Source organism: Danio rerio, chromosome 3 (assembly GCF_052040795.2).
Source record: "Danio rerio strain M-AB ecotype USA chromosome 3, GRCz13ab, whole genome shotgun sequence".
NCBI classification, from domain to species: Eukaryota; Metazoa; Chordata; class Actinopteri; order Cypriniformes; family Danionidae; genus Danio; species Danio rerio.
In genome coordinates this window covers 7,541,692-7,565,140 of record NC_141023.1, presented here as the reverse complement: position 1 = coordinate 7,565,140, position 23,449 = coordinate 7,541,692, and the positions used below count along the sequence as shown (strand labels likewise).

At 37.9% G+C, this 23,449-nt stretch overlaps 3 protein-coding genes across 3 annotated transcripts in view; all 3 read left to right on the top strand.

The window, feature by feature from the left end:
• The window catches only part of rbfox3b (RNA binding fox-1 homolog 3b), a 997,536-nt gene that overhangs the window by 724,780 nt on the left and 249,307 nt on the right, over positions 1 to 23,449 (top strand). The gene's annotated exons all lie outside the window — the stretch shown is intronic.
• On the top strand, positions 9,847 to 10,945 carry LOC108182772 (ecto-ADP-ribosyltransferase 5). The gene is made up of 2 exons (XM_087243854.1): positions 9,847 to 9,991; positions 10,065 to 10,945. Exons 1-2 carry the CDS (start codon positions 9,944 to 9,946, stop codon positions 10,779 to 10,781), a joined length of 765 nt encoding a protein of 254 aa, XP_087099980.1. The 5' UTR covers positions 9,847 to 9,943; the 3' UTR covers positions 10,782 to 10,945.
• LOC137490040 (NAD(P)(+)--arginine ADP-ribosyltransferase 2-like) lies at positions 15,331 to 17,229 on the top strand. The gene is made up of 3 exons (XM_087243850.1): positions 15,331 to 15,473; positions 15,580 to 15,640; positions 15,720 to 17,229. Exons 2-3 carry the CDS (start codon positions 15,599 to 15,601, stop codon positions 16,476 to 16,478), a joined length of 801 nt encoding a protein of 266 aa, XP_087099976.1. The 5' UTR covers positions 15,331 to 15,473; positions 15,580 to 15,598; the 3' UTR covers positions 16,479 to 17,229.

Below are 23,449 nucleotides of genomic sequence, written 5' to 3'. Positions count from 1 at the left end.
GGTGTAAACAGATGTATGAGGGCAAATCCAGAGTCGAAGTCAAAATAACAGGCAGATGGTCAGAGGCAGGCAGCAAACAGAAGAAAATAAACAAGACAAGGATCAAAAAACCGGCAAAGGCAGACAAAGGAAACCGCGTTGTAATGTCACTAACAGTAAACAAGACTCGGCAAACTGAAGGGGTGAATGCGTGGCTTAAATAGTGTGTGTTAATCAGTCTCTGAAAGTCCTCAGGTGTGTGAATGTAATCAGGCTAGATGAGTGAGCAGGCGTGAGTGTCTGGGAGAAGTGCATGTGTGCATATGTAGTCCAGAAGAAGGCGGAATTGTAGTCCTGTGTGTGTGTGTGAGTGTTTGCCAGCGACATCTGGTGGTTAGATCTCGCTGGTGATCATGACAGGTTGTTTTTAAGTTGAGGATTTTGTTGTGCCGAGTTGCTGAGCTGTTGATGTTTGCACTCCATTTATGATTTGCTCGTCCATTTTTTAAGAATATCGAGGACCACAATGGAAATAAGCCTGTGGCTTTTTTGTGTATTTTATCCTCGACAGATTTTAAAATATGTATGAATTAGTCTAACTGGACTTGTTTGTATATTTTTGGTAAAATTGTCAAATAAAAGCAATCCATCAATCAAAAACAGCGTCAATACATTTAGGGTCGTGTCTGAGTCCACAAGATCCTTTCAGAGGTGCGTCCCGCTCTGTGAGCTCATTAACTTCTTCAGAATCTGAACCTGGATGATGGATGCTTTCAGCGGTGCTTCTGACTGAGCCGAGCCCAGTTTGAGGCACTGTTGTCCGTGTCGGCTGGAGGATTTCGCCCGGGACACCAACAACAGGCGAACGTCACAGTTACGCCCCCACAAGAGCAAGGTAGGTTAATGCGGCGCGAATGTCGGCTTAGGTTCAGATTTTTTAACTAGAGCGAAACGCGCAAAACGCTCAATTTGCGCCGCGCTATTCGCACATTTCGTGCCTTTCACACCGCGCCATTCGGGCAATTTTGTCATTTGCGTATTATCACACCGCAGGATGTCTATTCGAGCGTTTGCATTGACTTAACATGTATATCACTCGCGATTGACGCACGTTCTGCGTCTGGTGTGAATGCAGCATTATATTTCTGAAATAAAGTCTGACCCAGTTGGTTTGTAAAAACAGCCACTTCTGAATTTGACACTTTCTGCACTTGACAGATAGATCAGATGCTCAACATTTATCCTGTGTGAAACCACAGGCCTTCACAAGTGCTGACGACTCTTTCACACTCTGTCTGAATTAATTTCCCTCGAAAAGTAGACCTGAAGACAGCCTTAAATGATTGGACACCATTAATGCATTGATGCTTTAATAAGAATATAAGAAAAGACTTATTAGCCTAAAATAAAAGTTATGAATAAAGATTAGGCAGCATGATTATTGCACGGGTGTACCTTAGGCTGGCCACAATAAAAGGCCATTTTAAAATGTGCAGTTTGATCACACAGCACGATGTCACATGAGTTTTGAGAGAGCGCGCAATTAGCATGCTGACTGCAGGAATGTTCACCAGAGCTTTTATCTGTGGCTTCAATGTTAATAACATCCGGGGCCAATTCTACCACTTTAACAGCTCCGAAATGTGCTTGTAAATGGACACGAATTGTTGTTTTTAACAGGAATGTCATTGAAAGATGCATTGCTCACTGTGGTACATTTATTGGACTATTATGGGTCTTCATTTTCATGTAGTAAGAAGTTAACAGTCAATCCATCAGTAAATCACCTTTAAGACTACTTGAATAGTGTGGTATTGTACAAAAAGTGTAGCATAGTATCAAGCAACATCTGTTGTAGTAAAAAGAAACACCTGTTGCCTGAAGGAAGGTTCCCACCTATATTTTGGAAACAAAACCAAAATATAACCAAAAGCGACATACATGTACCTAACAATTTAAAGACGAAATGGCTCTATACATGTATACATATTGGTGCTTTTAAAGGAACACTAAGCAACTTTTGCCAAATGATGTTATTTCAAAGAAGCAAAACAAACACATTCATGATCCAACAGAACCCGACCCTTTTTTTTTATTTCTCTACTTTAGTTATTAGACGCGATCCTCATTGCTGATTAGCTGCAGTGTTGCCAACTTAGCGACTTTTCAGACCCCCCTAGCAACAAATTTACAAAAAAGCGAATAGCGACAAATCTAGCGACTTTTTTGTGTTACTGGAGATTTTTATAGACTGTCATTTGTCCATACTGTACCGTCCCTACTCTTCTCAACGAGCTACGGGTGATGCCGCCAACCCCTCCCCCACCTCAGAGCACTAACAGGTGGCCCAGTTCTCGTACAGCACTCTCTCCCACCTGCAGCCTGATGGCAAATCACCCCTCTGCTTACCGACGGCAAATGATTTAGCACCGGCATTGTGAAGGTATTTCCCTTGTACAGTCAAACCGATCTATCTATAGATCTATAATGACATACTGTATTGAAACAGCAATAAATTTTGTTAAATTGACATGCTTACATAAAGCGTAGTGCAAATTTAAATATCCCTTTATTGACCATAGGCTGTTAAACAAAAGTTGTAGAACGTGACGGTGTCAGTAATATGCAAATTAATGTATGACGTAATCTAGCGACTTTCAGCGACTTTTAAGACAGAGCTTAGTGCCTTTTAGTTGAAAATAGTTGGAAACAGTGACTCCAAATGGTGTCAATCTGACTCTGTGCTTAAAATTGTTTTCCTTAGTGCACCATTAAATGACGGTTTATAACATTAAACCTAAAATAACATTGTTTAATAAGGGTGCTTTCACACCTACACTTTTGTTTCGAACGTGTCTTGTTTGCCCAGTTAGCGCGGTTCGTTTGGCATATGTGAACAGGGTAATCGCGCTCTGTTCTACGCCAAAGTAATCGCTCCGAGATCGCTTGAATGAGGTGGTCTCGGCTCGATTGAAACGAACTCTGGAGCGGTTCGATTGCAGTGAGAAAGCGATATGATCCGAGCGCGGTTAAATCACTGTGTTTTATGGATATGTAATAGGCTTACGGCTATATGAAGAGAGAATTATGAGTTGGGCAGGAAGTTTTGCGAGTCTCCGGATGCCCGCAAACGAGTGATGATCTCCCGGTAATCTCGCGTCTCCCTCCCGGTCCTCAAATAGGCATCGTCGCGCACCCTTCTCACCCCTCCCCACCGCATCTCTCCTCAGACACGTCGCGCATTCGCACCCTGTCAATCACCACCAAACCACCACCTCTCCTCACAGCTGAGCAGGACGCTGCAAAATAAACCCTGACACTCTGACCAATGTAAGGAGAGTTTACTCACACGTGACTTGTTTTAGCTCTTTTGGTCCTTTTAGAATCTTTGCAGTGTGAAAGCGAACCGCTCCAAGAGCAAAGAGCAACAATGTAACAATTGTAATCTCTGTTTCGGAACAACTGAATCGATTCACAGGTGTGAAAGCACCCTAAAACTCACTTAGTGCACTTTTAATCACTTCAAAGTGGACATATTTAGGTAAATTCTAGATTACAGTCCATCTTTTTTTAAATATATAATTTATCTCCTGCTCTTCTTTCTGAAGCCAATATGGAAGTAACTGAAACTGCAATTCATCGACTCGCCTTTGGGGGGCTGGCTCCAGGAACTCCACATGTTCACTGACTGCAATGCTAAATTGGCCATTTTTAAAGCTGAAAAAACATGTTTACAGCCGGGTACAAAACATGGTTTTAGTGTATATAGCTAACATTACCCTTCATGACAACTGTGAGGGGGTGAATTTTTTTATAACTCATCCGTTTTGTTTTTATTAAGTTTTGCTAAATCTGCTTAATTAACGGCGTAGCCACTTAAGTGACAGCTAGGTCTTGCTGGTCACCATCATGTTATTCCATCTGATTAGCCGCTGAGCTCTGCATATACATCATGTTTTGTGTTGTTTTATGTGTCTTTACACAGTCAGTTGCCTTTTGTAATTATTTACTACAATTACCAGATGATATGGGATGCTGTGTGCACTTATTTGTGCTCACAAACCATACACGTGGCCTCAATTTCCCAGGTGAGTGCAATTCTTACATACTTACATACCATCTCTCTAAATGTATTTGTTTTATTCAAGATCATTTATCATATTTTTCTTTAGAGCTGTAATGCACTCCAGAATCTGACAGATTGATTAGCTGTAGCCTCTAGAACCATCGTCTGATATATTGTCATGCAGTGTTATGCCTGGCTTTCATCCATAGTCTTGCATTTACTAAAACAGACTATATTTAAATTTATATTTATACTTTGGGGTTGAATGATAATAATATCATCATTAACCTGCAGGCTGCATTTTGCTCACGGGGCTGCGAGAAAAGAAATAAAAGAGCAGAGCTGCGACAAAATAATGAATAAAAAGAGTGAGGCTATGGTCAAAAAAATAAATAAATGGAAAAAAAGTGTGACTGCTGAGAGTGCAAGCAGCTAGTAACACCAGCCCTCGCAACCAAGAAATAGACCAGCCCACCGGGAATTCTCCCTGTCCTCCCGATTAGCCAATCCGGGCCTGACTAGCAGAATAGTTTAGTAATTGTAATAAAGTAAAAAAAAAACTATTACTTATAAACATTTCCCAAATTCTAATAACTAATTTACACTAGTAGGTTTCTTCATGTGGGACCATGGAGATCACAGAACGAGACAGCTGAAAGTATCCTCTTGGGAAATGATGTAATGAGTTTTGTTTTGGTTTAGACGTTTGCATATGGAAATTTACCTTATGAAATTGCATATGGTCATCTTGGCAACAAGGTGAAGTCAAGATGACATACAGTGGAACACTAGAGCTGCGTCCTAAATGCAGCATTCCAAGACGTTGAGACACATCAGAATCCAAACTCTGCTTCGCTTCTTTACTCAGGAGGTGTCTTCTTCTGACTGAACGTTGAAGGTAGCCGTGTTTTTCACTGCCTCCAATAGCCCACAATCCTCTGTCTCAAAGCTCCTCTTGGGTGTTATTTTGTGAGTAATAGTGTACGTTCAAAGTGTTTTCCATTTCTGATGGTATTTCTAGTGAGAAAGTCAGGTAGTCATTTAGCAGATGCTTTTGTCCAATGCGACTTGCAATTGAGGAGGCATTCAGTGATTCAACAAGAAGAGGCAGTACACACCACAAGTGCTGATCATACAGGGGAACTGTCAGTCCTCAGAGAACTAAGTACTAAATTTAGGAGGGGGGACTTTTCAGTTTATAGACGGAAGAGTGTTTCTACAGGTGGTTTGTCAAACCCACTCACCTGTGTGAGGCGCAATTCATTAATGCGCTTTTTAAGCAATATGAAGTGATTGTAAGAAAGTGTCTGATGCAAAACTGTTGCAAGCGTGTGTTAAAGTGTCAAAAAGATGAAAGGGTGTGTTTTCTACAGGTGGTTTATCAAGCACACTAACCTGTGTGAGGCACACTCCGAATTGATCAAGTTTTGAGGTTGTCACACAGTGGTGGGCGTGCTGTGAATGCTGACTGAGGGGTCCTGCCTTCTTTCTACTATTCTAAAAACATCCAGTCAGTACATGCAAAGCAGTCTTCCAGTGTTTATTCAGCTGCCTCAAACCATACACTGATGGATTGCCTTTCAAGTGCGCACTGGTTTATTTTCGTCTTTAGTCATGAACTATATTGTGTGTCGTAAATGCATCCACTTGTGGTTGAACAATTTTTTTACCATCAGAAATGTAATTGCAAGCGTCTGTTTGAACTTGTGAATAACATTTGCAATGATGAAATGTTAAAATATGGGTGATAGGATATCCAATCATCAATTAGTGTAGCAGATATATATACATGCAACAATATTATAACAGTCTAACCTGTACATTTAAAATATAATACATTTTATTACAAAATACATATACAGCTGAAGTCAGAATTATTAGCCTCCCTTTGAGTTGTTTCTTACTTTTTAAATATTTCCCAAATGATGTTTAACAGAGCAAGGAAATTTTTACAGTATGTCTCATAATATTTTTTCTTCTGGAGAAAGTTTTATATGTTTTATTTCGGCTAGAATAAAAGCAGTTTTAATTTTTTTTTAACCCATTTTAAGGTCTAAATTATTAGCCCCTTTAAGCATTTTTTGACTGTCTACAGAACAAACCATCATTATACAATAACTTGTCTAATTACCCTAACCTGCCTAGTTAACCTAATTAACCTAGTTAAGCCTTTAAATGTCACTTCAAGCTGTATGGAAGTGTCTTGAAAAATATCTAGTCAAATATTATTTACTGTCATCATGGCAAAGATAAAACAAATCAGTTATTAGAAATGAGTTATTAAAACTATTATGTTTAGAAATGTGCTGAAAAAAATCAGCTCTCCGTTAAACAGAAATTGGGAGCTAATAATTCTGACTTCAACTGTATATAAATGGAATTTTAAGTTATTTTCCAGAAAGCTCCTTGATTACGTTTCAGTCCAGAAAACTGTTCCAAGGATTTTTGTTTGTCATTTTAGTTTTTGATACCTTGAAGCATGCACAAAGCAGTCGTAAGTGTCAATCTTGGGAAGTTAAGATTTATGAGCCAGAAAGTTGATCAAATAAGCTTTCTGTTAATGGTACAATCATTTTTTGGCAAAATCTAGTGGCTTAAAGGATAGAAGCATAGTATGCTTTGTTGTGCTGTATGGTGATCTTTAAGATGTATCAAGACTTCACACTTAGCTGATAATCAATAAAGCGTATTTGGCATGCTGTCCCGGGGGAGAGCCCTGAGCTCGTAGTATCTTTGAACCTGGGGCTCCCTGCCATCAGAAGGGCGAGAGGGGAGTTCAAGCTCAGGTAGGTCTCGAGAACCCCCCTGCTTGTCGCCATGTGAGAAGTGTAAACTAAGGTTGTCTTAGGTGATAATTTGGTTTAGTCGATTGGCTATGGTTTATGTTTTTGGACGGTGGGAGGAATTCAATTTAATTCAATTCAGCTTTATTTGTATAGCGCTTTTACAATGTAGATTGTGTCAAAGCAGCTTCACATAAATGGTCATAGTAACTGGATCAGGGTAGTTCAGTTTTTAGTGTTTAAGTTCAGTTCAGTTTAGCTCAGTTCAGTGTGGTTTAATAATCACTACTGAGAGTCCAAACACTGAAGAGCAAATCCATCGATGAGTAGCTATTCAGATCCTGAACCATGCGAGCCAGTGGCGACAGTGGAGAAGGAAAAAAAAAACTTCACCAATAGGAGAGTGAAGAATAAAAACCTTGAGAGAACCAGAACCATTTTAATTTCTCGGCTGGCCAAAAGTGTTGTGCAGAGCTGCAGTCTCAGCAGTGGAGGCTGAAAGCTGGCCTCAGCAAAGACTCGTCTGTCCCTAGAGCGCCACTGGAATCAGTCTCATACTCTCCACTCCCCATGACCAACAGCGCAGCAGCAGCAGCTCAGGATACGGCCTGGTTCCAGATATGGACACCTTGGGATAGTCTCGTCGCTGGTCTTGGGTCCAATCAGTGACTCCGCATTGGGGATTGGGGAACCCGGGGGAAAACCACTCGAACACGGGGAGAACATGTAAACTCCGCACAGAAACATCGACAAGCCCGATAGGAGGTTGGACCAGCGGTGTTCTTGCTGTTAGGCAACAGTGCTAGCCACTGGGCCACCGTGTTGCTCTATTGGAAAAAGGGGGGAAGCAGGGGTGGATGGGGGGAAGCTTCAAAGCGAAGATAACTGAAGTGAGAAACTCTGGTTATTTATAATGTTTCCGTAATCATCTAACAGGGCAGATTACGGAGCGAATGAGGAGCCAGCCATGTTGATCATAAGCACGTGATCCTCTCGAAATTAGTTTATGAATAAACCACACTTATTATGTCATCAAAGGACTCTTGTTCTAAAAATCCATAACATGATTTATCATTTTTTAATGGCATTTTCATGATAAAATTGCATAATAATCATTGTTTTTGTCAGGAGGAAAAACATTTTTTAATGCACATAAGTAAGAAGCTAGAAGTTATTTAATTCTTTAGAAAAAATAAAATAAAATTTCCCTTTGACTCATAAAATTCCATCATAAAGCTCAACATGAGAGCATATAAACATGTATTACACTTATTTACAGTTCAGACTAGTTAAAACTATTTCCTGCTCAACACTCATAGAGATATTGCGCATAAAAAACAACAAAATTTGCTGCTTAATATGTTAGAAAATAGACTCAGCCATGTTTGTTGTAGTTGGACGAAACCATTTTGATGGGGGGAGGGAAATAAATGAATCATGTTCCCCCAACAAACATACAAAAAATAAATAGCTCTTCACTTTCGCCAGTTGATGAAGATTGTTCCTTGCCGCTGTCGCCATTAGCTTACATGGTTTGGGATCTGTAGAGCTGCGCATCGATGGATTTGCTCTTCAGTGTTTGGACTCTCAGTAGTGATTATTAAACCACACTGAACTGAGCTAAACTGAAATGAACTTAAACACTAAAAACTGAACTACCCTGTTCCAATTTACTATGATCTTTTATGTGAAGCTGCTTTGACACAATCTACACTGTAAAAGCACTATACAATTAAAGATGAATTGAACTGAAATAGTTGACTTCACTATACAATAATGAAGTGTATATTTACAGAGAGAGCGGAGCGAGTGAGGTTTGTTTTTGTGAATTGAGTAGTGATGGGTCGTTCATGAACGATTCGTTCATTTTGAACGAATCTTCAAAATGACTCGGGAACTACGAGTCCTCTCATGGAGTGATTTGTTCATCTGCGCGTGCTCACATTTGTGCAGGTATCGTTAATTTCAAGTCTTCATCACATTGGCAGAAGCCAATCATATGCGTTTAGAGCCGGAAAAAGAATTGATCCGCTCACCTCTCGAGTCCTCTATCAGGTGTGAGTCACTCGTTCATCACGAGCCAATCATACGCGTTTAGAGCCGGAAAAAGTTTTGATCCGTTCATCTCTCGAGTCCTCTATCGGGTCTGGGTAACTTGTTCCTCACGAGCCAATCATACGCGTTTAGAGCCGGAAAAAGAATTGAACCGTTCATCTCTCGAGTCCTCGGGTTTGAGTCATTCTCTTACGTGATGAACGAACGATCATGGCTCCTATCAGCTTATACTGTGTACATTGATTAAGATTATATGTGACTGTCAGTGTAGCGTGAATGAACCCCTGACATTTGAAGACATGAAGAGGTGAGCTGAGCAAAGAGACAACAATACCTTCATAGACAAAACATTGAACATCAGGTAAACATTGAATTATTATTTTCTCCTTCTTATATTCTATTTATGACTCATTTGTCGTGTGATCAACCTTTTGGGCTAGTTGTAGATGTGTTTGGAAGCAATTTGTAACATTTTAATATTATTGTGGCAAATTGAACCAAATGAATGAAATGACTCGAAAAAAGATTCGTTCATCTTGATGAACGAGACTCAAAGATCCGAGTCAGTAAAATGATCCGAACTTCCCATCACTAGAATTGAGGGGACTTTAAATAGGTTTCTATTGATTTTATACTGTATTTTTATCACCCTAAACCTAACACACAGGAAACAGTGTGCAATTTAATTTTCTGAAAAAAAAATAATAATAATTTTGTATTATATATAAGCTATTTGAGAAATGGGGGCATCAGCAACGTCCTCAAAATTCACCATGTCTTAGAAGACCTGTGTTATACTTATTCCTCTGTACACATTTGTGTCCCAACATGTCACAAAAACATGTACACACACACACAGACATGGATGATTTGCAATGTACAAAAGGCACCTTCCCATCTGTGTGTTTAAAGAGTCCTTTACGAACTGACTGTGAGCGACTGACTTTTCGGAGGAACAAAAAAAACTATGCTGAAAAGAGGCGTTTAAGGAACAAGTCTATCTCTTTTGTGTTTGTGATCTTTCATCATCTGCTCTGTATCTTGTAGATCATCGGACTGAATGAAGATGACGATTGAAGCTCTTCTCTTCATTGTAGCTGCTCTACAGGTGAGCTTGTGTTCTAGTACATACACGCACATCAACACTGATGATCTGATCATTATGATTCCTCTCTCTGCAGGATCACAGAGTCACTGCTGTTGGATATCCACTGGACATGGCGCTGAATTCAGTTGATGATCAGTATAAGGGATGTACAGAGAAAATGGCAGATCTGGTGAAAACAAAATATCTTGAGAAAGAAATGTCTTGGGTAAACATTGAAAACTACAATTACAGGACAGCAGAAGATAACTTGACCCAGAATCATTCAGTTGCCATCTACATGTACACTAACTCAGATGTTAAAGTGCATCGTACATTCAATATGGATGTGCTTAGTGGTAAAGAGAAATACAACACTGATGCATTCTCATGGTATTCACTTCACTTTCTGTTAACTGAGGCCATTCAGATCCTGAGGGAAACACAGAATGGATGCTTTTCAACCTACCGTGGGACAAACCTTCACTTTGACAGGAACGTCCTGAACAAAGAGGTTCGTTTTGGCTTTTTTGCGTCCTCGACTCTTGATCGCAACAAAGCAGAAAGTTTTGGCAATGTGTCTTGTTTTGAGATCTACACTTGCGAAGGTGCTGATGTTGCCAAATATTCAAAGTTTCCTCTGGAGGAAGAGGTGCTGATTCCTCCGTATGAGACTTTTAGAGTCTCTGCTGTCAAAACTAGGACATTTGAAGACGATCTCTGGTGTGAAACTGTGTATATGCTAGAAAGTACTGGGAAAAGAAGTGCCCTGAACTGTGCATTAGTAAACAGGAGAGATGATGAATTACTTTAGATCTTGACATAATGTCCGGCTTTTGAGGATTTTTTGGTCTACTTCACTTTTTCCGGCAGGTCGTCTTGAAGTGATTTCTTGATGGTGAACTGGTGTGGCAGAAATCAGGCCTGGGTGTGGCTATAGAAATTGAATTCATGTGTAATAAATCAGAGTTATGTTATGTTTTAGTAGGGGGCAAATACTTTTTCACACAGGGCTATAATTGTGTACTTTGCCTTAATAATAAATAATAATAAAACCCTGGGTGTGGCTACAGAAATTTAACCTACTGTAGGTGTGATAAACTAGAGGTAAGTCATGATGTAACGGGGGGCAAACACTTTTTCACATAGTGCTATGTTGTTTTGTATTTTGTCTTCATAATAAAACCCTTCATTTCAAAACTGTATGATGTGTTACGGTAATTTGTGCCATCATCTCGACATGATGTGTAGCTTTTGAGGATCTTTTGGTCTACTTCAGTTTGTCAGGAAGACTCTATTTAAGTGATTTCTTGATTGTGAACAGGTGTGGCAGTGTTCAGCACTGGGTGTGGCTAGAGAACTGTAACTCAGGTGTGATAAATCAGAGTTAAGCTATTATTTAATGGGAGCAAACGCTTTTTTACATATGACTATGTAGCTTTGTATTTTGTTTTCTCTCAATAATAGAAACCTTCATTTCCAAACTGCATGATGTGTTTACTTGTGTTTGACTAATATTTAAAGTAGTTTGATGATCTAAATCATTAAAGTGTGATACAAATTAAGTGATTCCTCCAACTTAGATATTTAGATTCACTGCTGTCAAAATGAGGACAAATTAAGACAAGCTCTGGTGTGAAACTGTGTATATGCTGGAAAGCACTGGGAAAAGAAGTGCCCTGAACTGTGCATTGGTAAACAGGAGAGATGATGAATTACTTTAGATCTTGACATAATGTCCGGCTTTTGAGGATCTTTTGGTCTACTTCACTTTTTCCGGCAGGTCGTCTTGAAGTGATTTCTTGATGGTGAACTGGTGTGGCAGAAATCAGGCCTGGGTGTGGCTACAGAAATTGAATATATGTGTGATAAATCAGAGTTATGTTATGTTTTAATAGGGGGCAAATACTTTTTCACACAGGGCTATAATTTTGTACTTTGCCTTAATAATAAATAATAATAAAACCCTGGGTGTGGCTACAGAAATTTAACCTACTGTAGGTGTGATAAACTAGAGGTAAGTCATGATGTAACGGGGGGCAAACACTTTTTCACATAGTGCTATGTTGTTTTGTATTTTGTCTTCATAATAAAACCCTTCATTTCAAAACTGTATGATGTGTTACGGTAATTTGTGCCATCATCTCGACATGATGTGTAGCTTTTGAGGATTTTTTTTTCTACTTCAGTTTGTCAGGAAGACTCTATTTAAGTGATTTCTTGATTGTGAACAGGTGTGGCAGTGTTCAGCACTGGGTGTGGCTAGAGAACTGTAACTCAGGTGTGATAAATCAGAGTTAAGCTATTATTTAATGGGGGCAAACGCTTTTTTACATATGACTAGGTAGCTTTGTATTTTGTTTTCTCTCAATAATAGAAACCATCATTTCCAAACTGCATGATGTGTTTACTTGTGTTTGACTAATATTTAAAGTAGTTTGATGATCTGAATCATTAAAGTGTGATACAAATTAAGTGATTCCTCCAACTTAGATATTTAGATTCACTGCTGTCAAAATGAGGACAAATGAAGACAAGCTCTGGTGTGAAACTGTGTATATGCTGGAAAGCACTGGGAAAAGAAGTGCCCTGAACTGCGCATTGGTAAACGGGAGACAATAAATTTCTTCGGATCTCGACATGATGTCTGGCTTTTGAGGATCTTTTGGTCTACTTCACTTTGGCAGGTAGACTCTATTTAAGTGATTTCTTGATTGTGAACAGGTGTGGCAGTAATCGGGTCTGGGTGTGGCTATAGAGAACTTGAACTCTGGGGCCTGTTTCAGAAAAGAGGTTAAGTAAAAACTCAGAGTATTATAGTATTTTAGAGTATTTCCAGTTTTTGAGGATCTTTTGGTCTACTTAACTTTGTCCAGCAGGTCCTATTTAAGTGATTTCCTCATTGCGAACTGGTGTAGCTTGAGAAAATAAACTCAGGTGTTATAAATCAAAGTTAATTTTTGCTTTAATAAGGGGTGGAGCAGACACTTTTTTTTTTTTTTTTTTACACAGGACTGTGTAATTTTGCAATTTTTTCCCTTCATAATTAGAAAAACCTTCAATTCTAAACTGTATGATGTATATATAAATTTGTTTAATGATCTGAAACATTAAAGTAACATTAAACTGAGCAATAACATAGGAATAAAAACATATTTATTGTTTATTTTCATCTTATTTAGTTATTTATCTTTATTAATTTATTTTTTTTTACCTTTTTATCATTATGGTTAATTATTAATTTTATCATTATTATTATTTTATTTTTATGTTTTGCTTTGCTTTTTTCTTAATGAGAAGTCAGAGGCTGTTGAGGGAGGGAAATGTTCAACTGGGGTTGGGGTAGGGTAAACACTAACATGGATGGATAATTATAAAATGACTGTTATGGTTGATATTCCACGTAAAAACCTAATAAAAGAAATTTGAAATAAAGTATTTAAATTCTTATTAAAATTTGCTCTCATTTTTTATATTTCTTTATACAGTAGTGGTTGTGGTTGAATAAATTTGACCTCATAACTTTTATCAGTTACCATAACTTTCCCTGCGCCACCGTGACTCCCACATTTGTGTTGTGGTAGGCATAATTTAGATTACTTTACAAAAATCTGTTTAGGGTTTAGGGATAAAGCATTTAATACCTTTGATACAAAAATCTTAATTGTAATGTAATAATAGGAATAAAATATAATAAGAGTGAATAATTAAGTGCTTATGCTTTGTTTTAATTTAGAAAATATAAATGTTACAATATAATAGTATAAATATTGTTCTTACGTTACCGACTTGAAATTAGCAAAGATTTTTCAGTGGATTTTAAACTGGTAACTAAAAAGCCCTTCCACTGCCTGCAGAGCAATGAAAATCCACCAGAGGGCAGAACACCTTGAAAATTGATGGTGTATAAAAGAATAAGTATCAGATCATGTACAGCAGTGGTTCTCAAGGGGTCGCGGGACAATGAAGGGGGGTCGTCTGGTGATTTCCAAAAATCTATTTATTTTTATTAAACAATAAGAATTACCATATTTCATCTAAAACGTTGTTTATAGTTACTATATAGTCACTATAGTAGCTTATAGTTACTAGTTCTGTTGGATTGTGACCCCTGGGGTAATAACATTATATTAAAGACGCAGTAGCGTCAGATGCAGCAGATTGATTTTAGAACACCAGGTTAAACTTTCAGGCAGATTTTACAGCAGTGACATACATAAAAAAATTAAATGAAGTATAGACTTGGGTCTATTGGTGTGTGTGTGTGCGCCATTGCATGCAAGGTTTCTGTATTTATAGCCACCTTAGAGGATATTGAGGGTCGCGAGTCACTAACATTGTTATTTTGGGGGTCTCGGGCTGAAAAGTTTGGGTAGTTCTGATGTACAGAATGCTTACAAGGAAATTTTTGATCACACACACACATGATGTAGGTCTCAGAAACATGAATATCAAATACAATACAATTACTTTTACATGTGTAAGGTCTTTCTTGTGGATTAGAGAAAGCAGAGATTAGACAAAAACCAGCACAGTGTTAAAGTAACCATTTACTTTAAGTAAAAAAGTGAGTAAACCCATTGCGATAAGCGACAAGTTGAATTTAACAAGTGAGTAAACCTGTTATAACTTGTAACTGTTAAGTTGAGTTTAAGTTAAGCCAACTAAAATCTTTTCAAAAACAACATTTTAAGTTAATTCATCTAATAATTATTTTACAGTGCAAAGGAGAAGTGTAGGGCAACATTTTTATTTATTTATTTATTTATTTTTTGTTATAACTCTGGGTCCCACTTTATATTAAGTGTCCTTAACTACTATGTACTTACATCAAAAAATAAATACAATGTACTTACTGTGTTTATAATGTATTTGAGAACACTTGTGGTGCTTTTGAGTTGGGGTAGAGGTTGGGTTATGGACAGGTTTGGTGGCATGGGTAGGTTTAAGGGTGGGTTAAGGTGTAAGGGATGGTCAACAGTGTATTTACAAATGTAATTACAAAAGTTAATTAAAGATGTAATTACATACCTGTATTTAATCAAGGATAAGTACACAGTAAATGCATGTATTTACACAATAAGTACATTGTAACAAACTATTTATTCCTGTGTAAGTACATATTAGTTAAGGCCACTTAAAATAAAGTGGGACCTAACTCTGAATATACCATCCTACTATGAATTACATAGTCAGAATTGCAGAAAGAACAGTTTAGGCTCTTACAGCTTTTAAGCCTTTGTCAGTTGTGAAACCACAGATCTTCATATGTGTTGCGTTTAGATGAGCTCAACAGTTTAGATAAGCTAAGTGCAACAAGATCACACTTCAGCTCTAAAACAAACTAGTGCTTTTAGTGCTATAAAACTAGCTTCAACCTTCTCATGCATTCACTTGAAGACTTGATGTCGTCTAGTTAAGAACGATTGACATTTCTGATCTTCACTTCTCATCAGTTTCTCCTGAAAAACACCCTGAATCTGACAAAAACAGAGTATATTTAAAGGTAGGTTTTATAATGCATTCATAAAATAATGCTGAATCTAACCTTGTATATATTAATGAAATAAGTAGTGTTTCTTGTTTTTCATCATCTCTTCTGTGTCTTGTAGATCATCGGACTGATTGAAGATGAAGATTGTAGCTCTTCTCCTTGTTGTAGCTGCTCTACAGGTGAGCTTGTGTTCTAGTATCAATATTATTACACACATCAACACTGATGATCTGATCATGATGATTCCTGTCACTGCAGGATCACAGAGTCGCTGCTGATGAAGAACAAGTATTTCCACTGGATATGGCTCTGAATTCAGTTGATGATATGTATGACGGATGTAGAACTGATGTGTTAAAACGGGTGAAAACAGAATATCTTGCGAAAGAGCTCAGTAACTCAAAAGTTTTTAAAACTGTTTGGGAAATAGGAAGAAAAGATATTAAAGGCAAACATAAAATTATATGGAAAAAGCCATTAACAATGGATCACGTAATTGCCATGTATGCCTACACTTATCCAGACAAAGTAGATAATACAAGCCTTTTTTCTATTTTCAACAAGGACACTCGTAATGGTAGTGAAAAGTACAAAGCCAACGCGTACAACTGGTATTCACTTCACTTTCTATTAACAAACGCAACACAAATCTTGAGGAACGGATCAAAAGAATGCGATACTACTTTTCGTGGTACAAATGTTACGTTTAAGGGTCAGGTTTTTACAAGCGTTCGTTTTGGCTCATTTGCATCCTCCTCTATTCATAGAGACGTGGCAAAAAAATTTGGAAAAGTATCTTGTTTTGAGATTCAAACTTGTGAAGGCGCTAATATTGCTAGATATTCTAAGATTCATGATGAAGGGGAGGTGCTGATTCTTCCATATGAAGTGTTTAATATCACTGAAATCAAGACAAGAAATGAGCAGAATGATCTGTGGTGCGACACTGTGTTTGTATTGAACAGCACTGGATTAAGGAGTGACCTGAACTGTACTCATGATACCTTGAGAAAGTGAGACAAACAAAAGTACACTGACTTCATATACAGTAGTCAACATTCCAAATGGATCTAAAAAGTTTATTTTTTCCTAAAACAAGAATCGATGCTGTTCAATAGTTTTAGAACGACTGACGAAAGGTGATGAACCACTTCAAATGTTGACTTCTATATATTTAGTCATAAACAGCATTTAAAAAGAAAAAAAAAAGCAGAAAAAAAATGTTAATTAAAAAGTTGTGTTATGTGTGCACGAACTTTGTTAGTTTGAGCTTGCAAACTTCTGTCGTACGGCACTGCAAAAAGTGGCAGGATTCAACAAGATTATTAGACGTTTAAAATATGCAAGCAATTGGTCCATATTTAAAATTTCTGTACAGAGAGGTCGTGTTTTGATCTTTAATACAGCCACGTTATGCGATTTCGCAGGTCAGAGTTCACCAAGCTTGAACTTTGCCATGCAGCAAACTGCAAAACTTGTCGCAAGAGCTTGCATTTCTGGTCTGCAACATTCGCGTGTGCATGAATGTTAGTTTATAGGGAGAAAATTGCAGTGTGACGATGGCTTAACTCGTAAACCAGAAGTGCATGTTTTTTTGTATTTCACAACGGTTGTCTTTTATTGAATCGCAGCATTTCTCTGATTGTATTATTGGGGTGATCTGGTAAAAATGAGAAAATTACTATTGTTAAAACTCACTGTTGTTCCTTGTTTAGTTTTTGTTCATATTCAGCTTCTGTCAACCAAATAAATCATTCAAAGCATAAAATTTTTTCCCATACGTCTCTTTTTTTTGTACTTGATGTGGCATGAACAGTTTGAAACTCACAAAACCCACGACCAAGGAAGCAATTTACACAACTATAAGAGCAACAATGAATAAGTGCTGTAGGCAAGTTTCAGGTGTGTAAAGAAAGTGTAAGAAGCAAAACAGTATATATATATATATATATATATATATATATATATATATATATATATATATATATATATATATATATATATATTAAGTTGTTAGTCAGAGAGGGAAGTGCATATTAGTAAATTCATACAAATTAGGCAATTATCAAAAAGTTCAACAAACAGGCGTGAGATATTATTGTAGCCTGATTTCACAAGGAAGTATAACTGGAGATGTGGTTGACCAAACTTAACTCTTTATGACTGTAATATAGTTTACTTTCAGTTTTGCCAGAATTAGCCAAACGGCTGTTTTGCATCTTTAGATTCTTTGGCCGGATGGTAAAATAGTCGACCTAAAAATATAAAACAACTAACTATAAACAATAAATACACATTTCAAAGTGCATGTGAAATGGGCTGCATTTCTAAAAATTAACAATACTAAAAATAGTATTAATAATTATAATATTACATTACTAAATATAATTATACTACAAAAGTAACAGATTCATATTTTACAGATGCACAATTGACAATAATATATATATACTGAGAGAAGATTGTTTTCAACACATTTCTAAACATAATAGTTTTCAAGACACTTCTATACAGCTTAAAGTAACATTTAAAGGCTTAGCTAGGTTAATTAGGCAGGTTAGGGTAAGTAGGCAAGTCATTGTATAACGATGGTTTGATCTGTAGACTATCGAAAAAAATATAGCTTAAAGGGGCTATTAATTTTAAAATTTAATTTTAAAAAATTAAAAACTGATTTTCTTCTAGCTGAAATAAAACAAAAAAGACTTTCTCCAGAAGAAAAAATATTATCAGAATTACTGTGAAAATTTCCTTGCTTATATATATATATATATATATATATATATATATATATATATATATATATATATATATATATATATATAATTTTTGCTTTGAAATTATCATTGTTGTTAAAAGTGCTTTAAAAATTAACTTGAGTTGAATTGACAGGTGGAGTTTTCAGTGATAAATCCAACTAGAAAAAAAGTTATAATTTTATGTGTAAGAAGTTAAAGTAATTTAAGTTTTTACTTTTACAGTGTAGTTTCAAACTGTAATTTAAGTTGATCCAATGAGTTTTTTTAATGTTAGTAGTGATAAGAGAAAATAAACTATGCTGTGATCACATGTTGAATTATTTTGCACTTTTCTTTTACTTTCACATAACTGATGTCATGTAATGTAATGTAATGTAATGTGTATTTATACAGCGCATTTATTGTGTATGGCCATAACCCCAAAGTGTTTCACAATCATGAGGAGGGGTCTATCCACATCACCACCAGTGGAAATTTTCACAGTAATTCTGATAATATTTTTTCTTCTGGAGAAAGTCTTTTTTGTTTTATTTCAGCTAGAAGAAAATCAGTTTTTAATTTTTTTAAATAAAATTGTAATATTCTTAGCCACTTTAAGCTATATTTTTTTGATAGTCTACAGATCAAACCATCTTTATACAATGACTTGCCTAATTACCCTAACCTGCCTAATTAACCTAATGGAATTGTGTAGTCTTGTGTTTCATTAACAGATTGTATATATTTTTTGTGAAATATTATAGGTAACATTTATAAAGGGTACCTTGTAATGCATCAGGCCCAGTATGTTATTTCATGTCCATGTGATGTCCATATCTAAGCTGATAACGTTTAAGAAAACACGCACTGAAAAGTGACTAGTCACTCCAACTCCATCAGTAAATTTCATTTTTGGGATGAATGGGCTACAAACCGCTTTTAAGTGTGTTGAAAACAAACGTGTCCAGACTTGTTTTAAAGTTTTCATGATAACGGCTCAACTTTGGAGGAGATGGTCTTCAGATAACAACAGTAAGAAAGTTCTTTGTGATGCAGTCAAGCGTTTTCACATGAAACAGTAAATGAATGGGATGGACAACTCATCATGTTCTGACAAGAAACCGCAATGTTCATGGCAATTTCAACAGAACTGTACATGTTTGTCCAACAAGTTTTTTGCCAAACCATTATGTCATCAAATGATTTGTGTTCTGAAAATGCATTGTTGGTCCCTTGTGCTATTGTTGTTACATTGCAACTACTCATGCATGTCCCCTACTCCACCAATAGACATTCTCCTGACTATAAAAGAAAACTTGCAAGTAAGTTAACTTATGGCTCGTTTCCACTGACTGGTACAGTACGGTACGGTTCAGGTTGGTACAGGTCACCTTTATCAGGCTTGCGTTTCCACTACCAAGGGTACCCTTTTGGTGGGCGTGGTGTATGACAAAGTTTCAGTCGACGTAATTTTCGCTCGAGAAAATGTCTACAATAAAGCTTCACAGGTCGTTCACATATCATATGAGAAGCACTTCTCACAAAACAGATGCTTTACACACATGAATACTTGTGTATAAATGTTTATTACTAACTTTTCTACAAACAGGAGTTGATTATAACTGCAGATCAATGACAGCGCGAAATAGCCTACTGTAACGTCTGTAATTATATTAAATAAATAAATAAATAAATGAACATATATGAACACATACAGACCCTTACAGTCTCCGATATGTTACCAACTACAGAAGAACTACTCAAAGCACTCATTTTGTCATTAATTAGGTTCAAAACAACACAAAGTATAGCCTACAGTCAGAGTAAACCTCTCATCTGTGTCTGTAATCTTCAGCAGCACATGAAGCCTCTGTTAGAGAGTCACTCCATCATTCCCAGTTCATATTAGTCCAAAAGGTGATAATAAAGATTAAAACAAGGCAGTTTGTTCACGTTTGCTGAAGAAATAACGTGCTCCTTCATTGGCTTAGCCTTTTTTCCCACGCTCCACTTTCGTGTTTGTCCTTTTCTTTCTGAATGTGTCACTCTCGCGTTTGTCAGCTTCTCATAGGATCTGGTTTCCAAAAGCTTGTCAATAATCAAGTGCATGTTATTATTATCAGATCAAGAAGTTTGTTATTTCAGGTAGAGACGCGCGGCGAGCGCAAGAAAAAAAAGCGAAACCACTCGGGCTTCAGACTGGCTCGTTAAAAACTACGCGGCACAGGGTAAATCTGCTCTTCTCCATGGCTTTGTGGCTGTTTATCATGACGACGACAGGGTTTGTTTGCATGATCGACCATGGCTGCATATGTATTTATAAATTCGCTGTAATCTCTCGCTGTGTTTTTCAAACATGGCGGGTCCTTTGTTTACATTCTGGATTGTTGAGTCTACGAATGACCAATAGCGTTCAGCTGCGCATGTAGCTCCACCTTTTGGGACCCTTTCTGCAGTTTGGGACCCTTTCGAAAGGGTCCCGAAAAAGTGGTACGGTACGGTTTGGTTCGGTACGCCTTTTGACAGTGGAAACGGCCATAAAAGCGAACCAAACCAAACCGTACCGTACCACTCAGTGGAAACGGGCCATTACACTAACCCTATCCCTAACAGTACAGTTTACTAATACTCCAATGAGAATTAATTGACATGTAATTGCAGTACTACGCATGTTCAACCAAACTTGTTAAAGTGACTCAAAATAAAGTGATACCAACTATTGTAACACTGAATTGGTTTTTAGTTGTTATCTTCTTAAATCATGGGAAAAAAAGTATGGTAGTCTCTTTATTTTTATGAGTCCATTCTTATGTATGGAAGTAACATATTTGCCCCATTCCATTATCAACTACTTACCTGGAGCTAGGTCATGGGGTAACAGTTTCAGCAAGGAACCCCAAACTCCCTTCTCCCCAAGCTATTGCTCCAGCTCCTCCAAGGGGATTGCAAAGTCTTCAGGTGAACAAGGGAAGCTTACATGGGCATCCCTTATTTTTGACCCAGGAATGAGACTGCTTCATAAAGTATGTCCACTCCTGAACCTAGAAACCTATTTCCTAGATTGCAATCCAATTAGGATGTCACAACAGTGCTTAAGGGTTCAGTACAGTGGTCTCAAACTCAACTCCCAGAGGTCTACAGCTCTGCACAGTTTAGCTCCAGCTACCTCCAACTCACACCTGCTAAATAGTCTCTAGTAGACTGGAACACCTTAATTAGCTGGATAAGCTGTGCGCAAAATGAAGAGCAGGAGGGAAGGTGCGCGCAAACTGAAGAGCGGAGAGCGGGTATGAAGATGGTTGCGTGTTTGGATCGGTGGGCATGGGGACTGAATCAAAAAAGAATTCCGGGAGTTTTCTGGGAGACAGAACAATACGGGAGAAGGGCGGGAGATGGGTCTGAAATTGGCAGGTATGCTCCAAACTCATCCCATGTGACCGAGTTCCAGACCCCAATCTTTGCCACCCTGTTAAGAAAACTCATTTTTGGCTGCTTGAATTCAAGATCTTGTCCTTTTGTTCAAGACCCAAATCTCAAGACCATAGATGAGAATAAGAATGTAAATTGACAGGTGAATTGAGCACTTTGACCTTTCGGCTAAGCTCCTTCTTTACCACAACTGATAAGTATATAGACCAAATAACATACACTAATCTATCTGTCAACCTCATATTTAATCCTTTCCTCACTAAGAAACAAAACCCCAAGATATTTGAACTCCTCCACATGTGGAGTTGACAAGACACCTTTCTGGTTGAGCACTATGACTTGGACTTGGAGGTGTATGATTCCCATAAAGGCACTTGCCCAGTGAAGCCAAAAGTCAACGAAAAGCAAAGATGAAATCCTGTAGTCCTCAAACCAGTTCCTCTCTGGCCCAAGGCTGCTCCTAAAAGTTCTATGAACAGAGCGGTGACAGAGGGCAGCATTCTGAAGTCGAACATGCACCAGAAATAAGTTTGACTTATTGACAGCAATACAAATAGAGTTCCTTCTTCAGTCATACAGACATCAAACAGCCCGTACCAGAGCACCTCAGATCCCATACTACCAGAGCACCCCCCACAGAATACTACGAGGAATACCTTCAATCAAACACCTTCTCCAAGTCAAGACAAAAACACATTATTACTTCTGAATCCAAGGTTCTACAATCAGCTGGATTCTCCTCTCCAGTACCCTGGCATAAACTTTTTTTGGGGAAGCTGAGGAGTGTAATCCCCTATAGTTGGAATGCACTCTCCAGTCCCCCTTCCTAAAAATAAAGAGCACCACCCCTGTCTCCATCCTCCATGTACCAGCAATACAAATGAAGCTCTTGTTGCCGTCATAGGGAGACCAGACATAGACCTTAACAGAGCATCACGTACCCAGTACTCCCAGTGCACTCCCCACAGAATGCCACAAGGGACACGATTAAACACCTTTTGCAAGTCCACTAAACACATGTGGACTGGTTGGCCATACTCACATAAGCCTCTGAGCACCATAGAGAGGCTAGATAGCTGGTCCAGTAATCCTCTGGCTGGACAAAGAACTGTATACAACTTAATCCAAATATTTCTTGTGAATCCAAGAACACTATTGTATTGAATTTCCTCTAAAGAACTCTGGCATAAATGTTTCCAGGAAGACTAAGGACTATTATCCCCTTTAGTTAGAATGCACTCTCCAGTCCCCCTTCTTAAACATTGTGAGAACCATCCCTGTCTCTAACCTCCATGTACCAGCATTACATATTAAGCTCTTGTTGCAGTCATAGAAAGACTAGGCAGAGACCTTAACATTGCATCACATACCCGATACTCCCAGTGCACCCTCCACAGAATGCCACAAGGGACACAATCAAACAAGCCTTTGAGCACCCTACAGAGGCTAGGTAGCTGGCCCAGTGTTCCTCTTGCCCAGGAGTGCTCAACCCTGTTCCTGGAGATCTACCTTCTTATAGATTTCAGTTGCAACCCATATTAAACACACCTGGCTGTAATTATCAAGTGTTGTTCAGGTCCTGTTTAATTGGTTCAGGTGTGTTTGATCAGGGTTGGAGCTGAACTTTGCAGGAAGGTAGATCTCCAGGAACAGGGTTGAGCAGCCCTGCTCTTGCTGGACAAAGAACTGTATCCAACTTTGTCCAAAAATATCTCCTGAATCCAAGGACACTATTGGCTGGATTCTCCTCTAAAGAAATCTGGCATGAACTTTTCCGGGAACGCTAAGGACTATGATCCCCCTATAGTTGGCATGCACTCT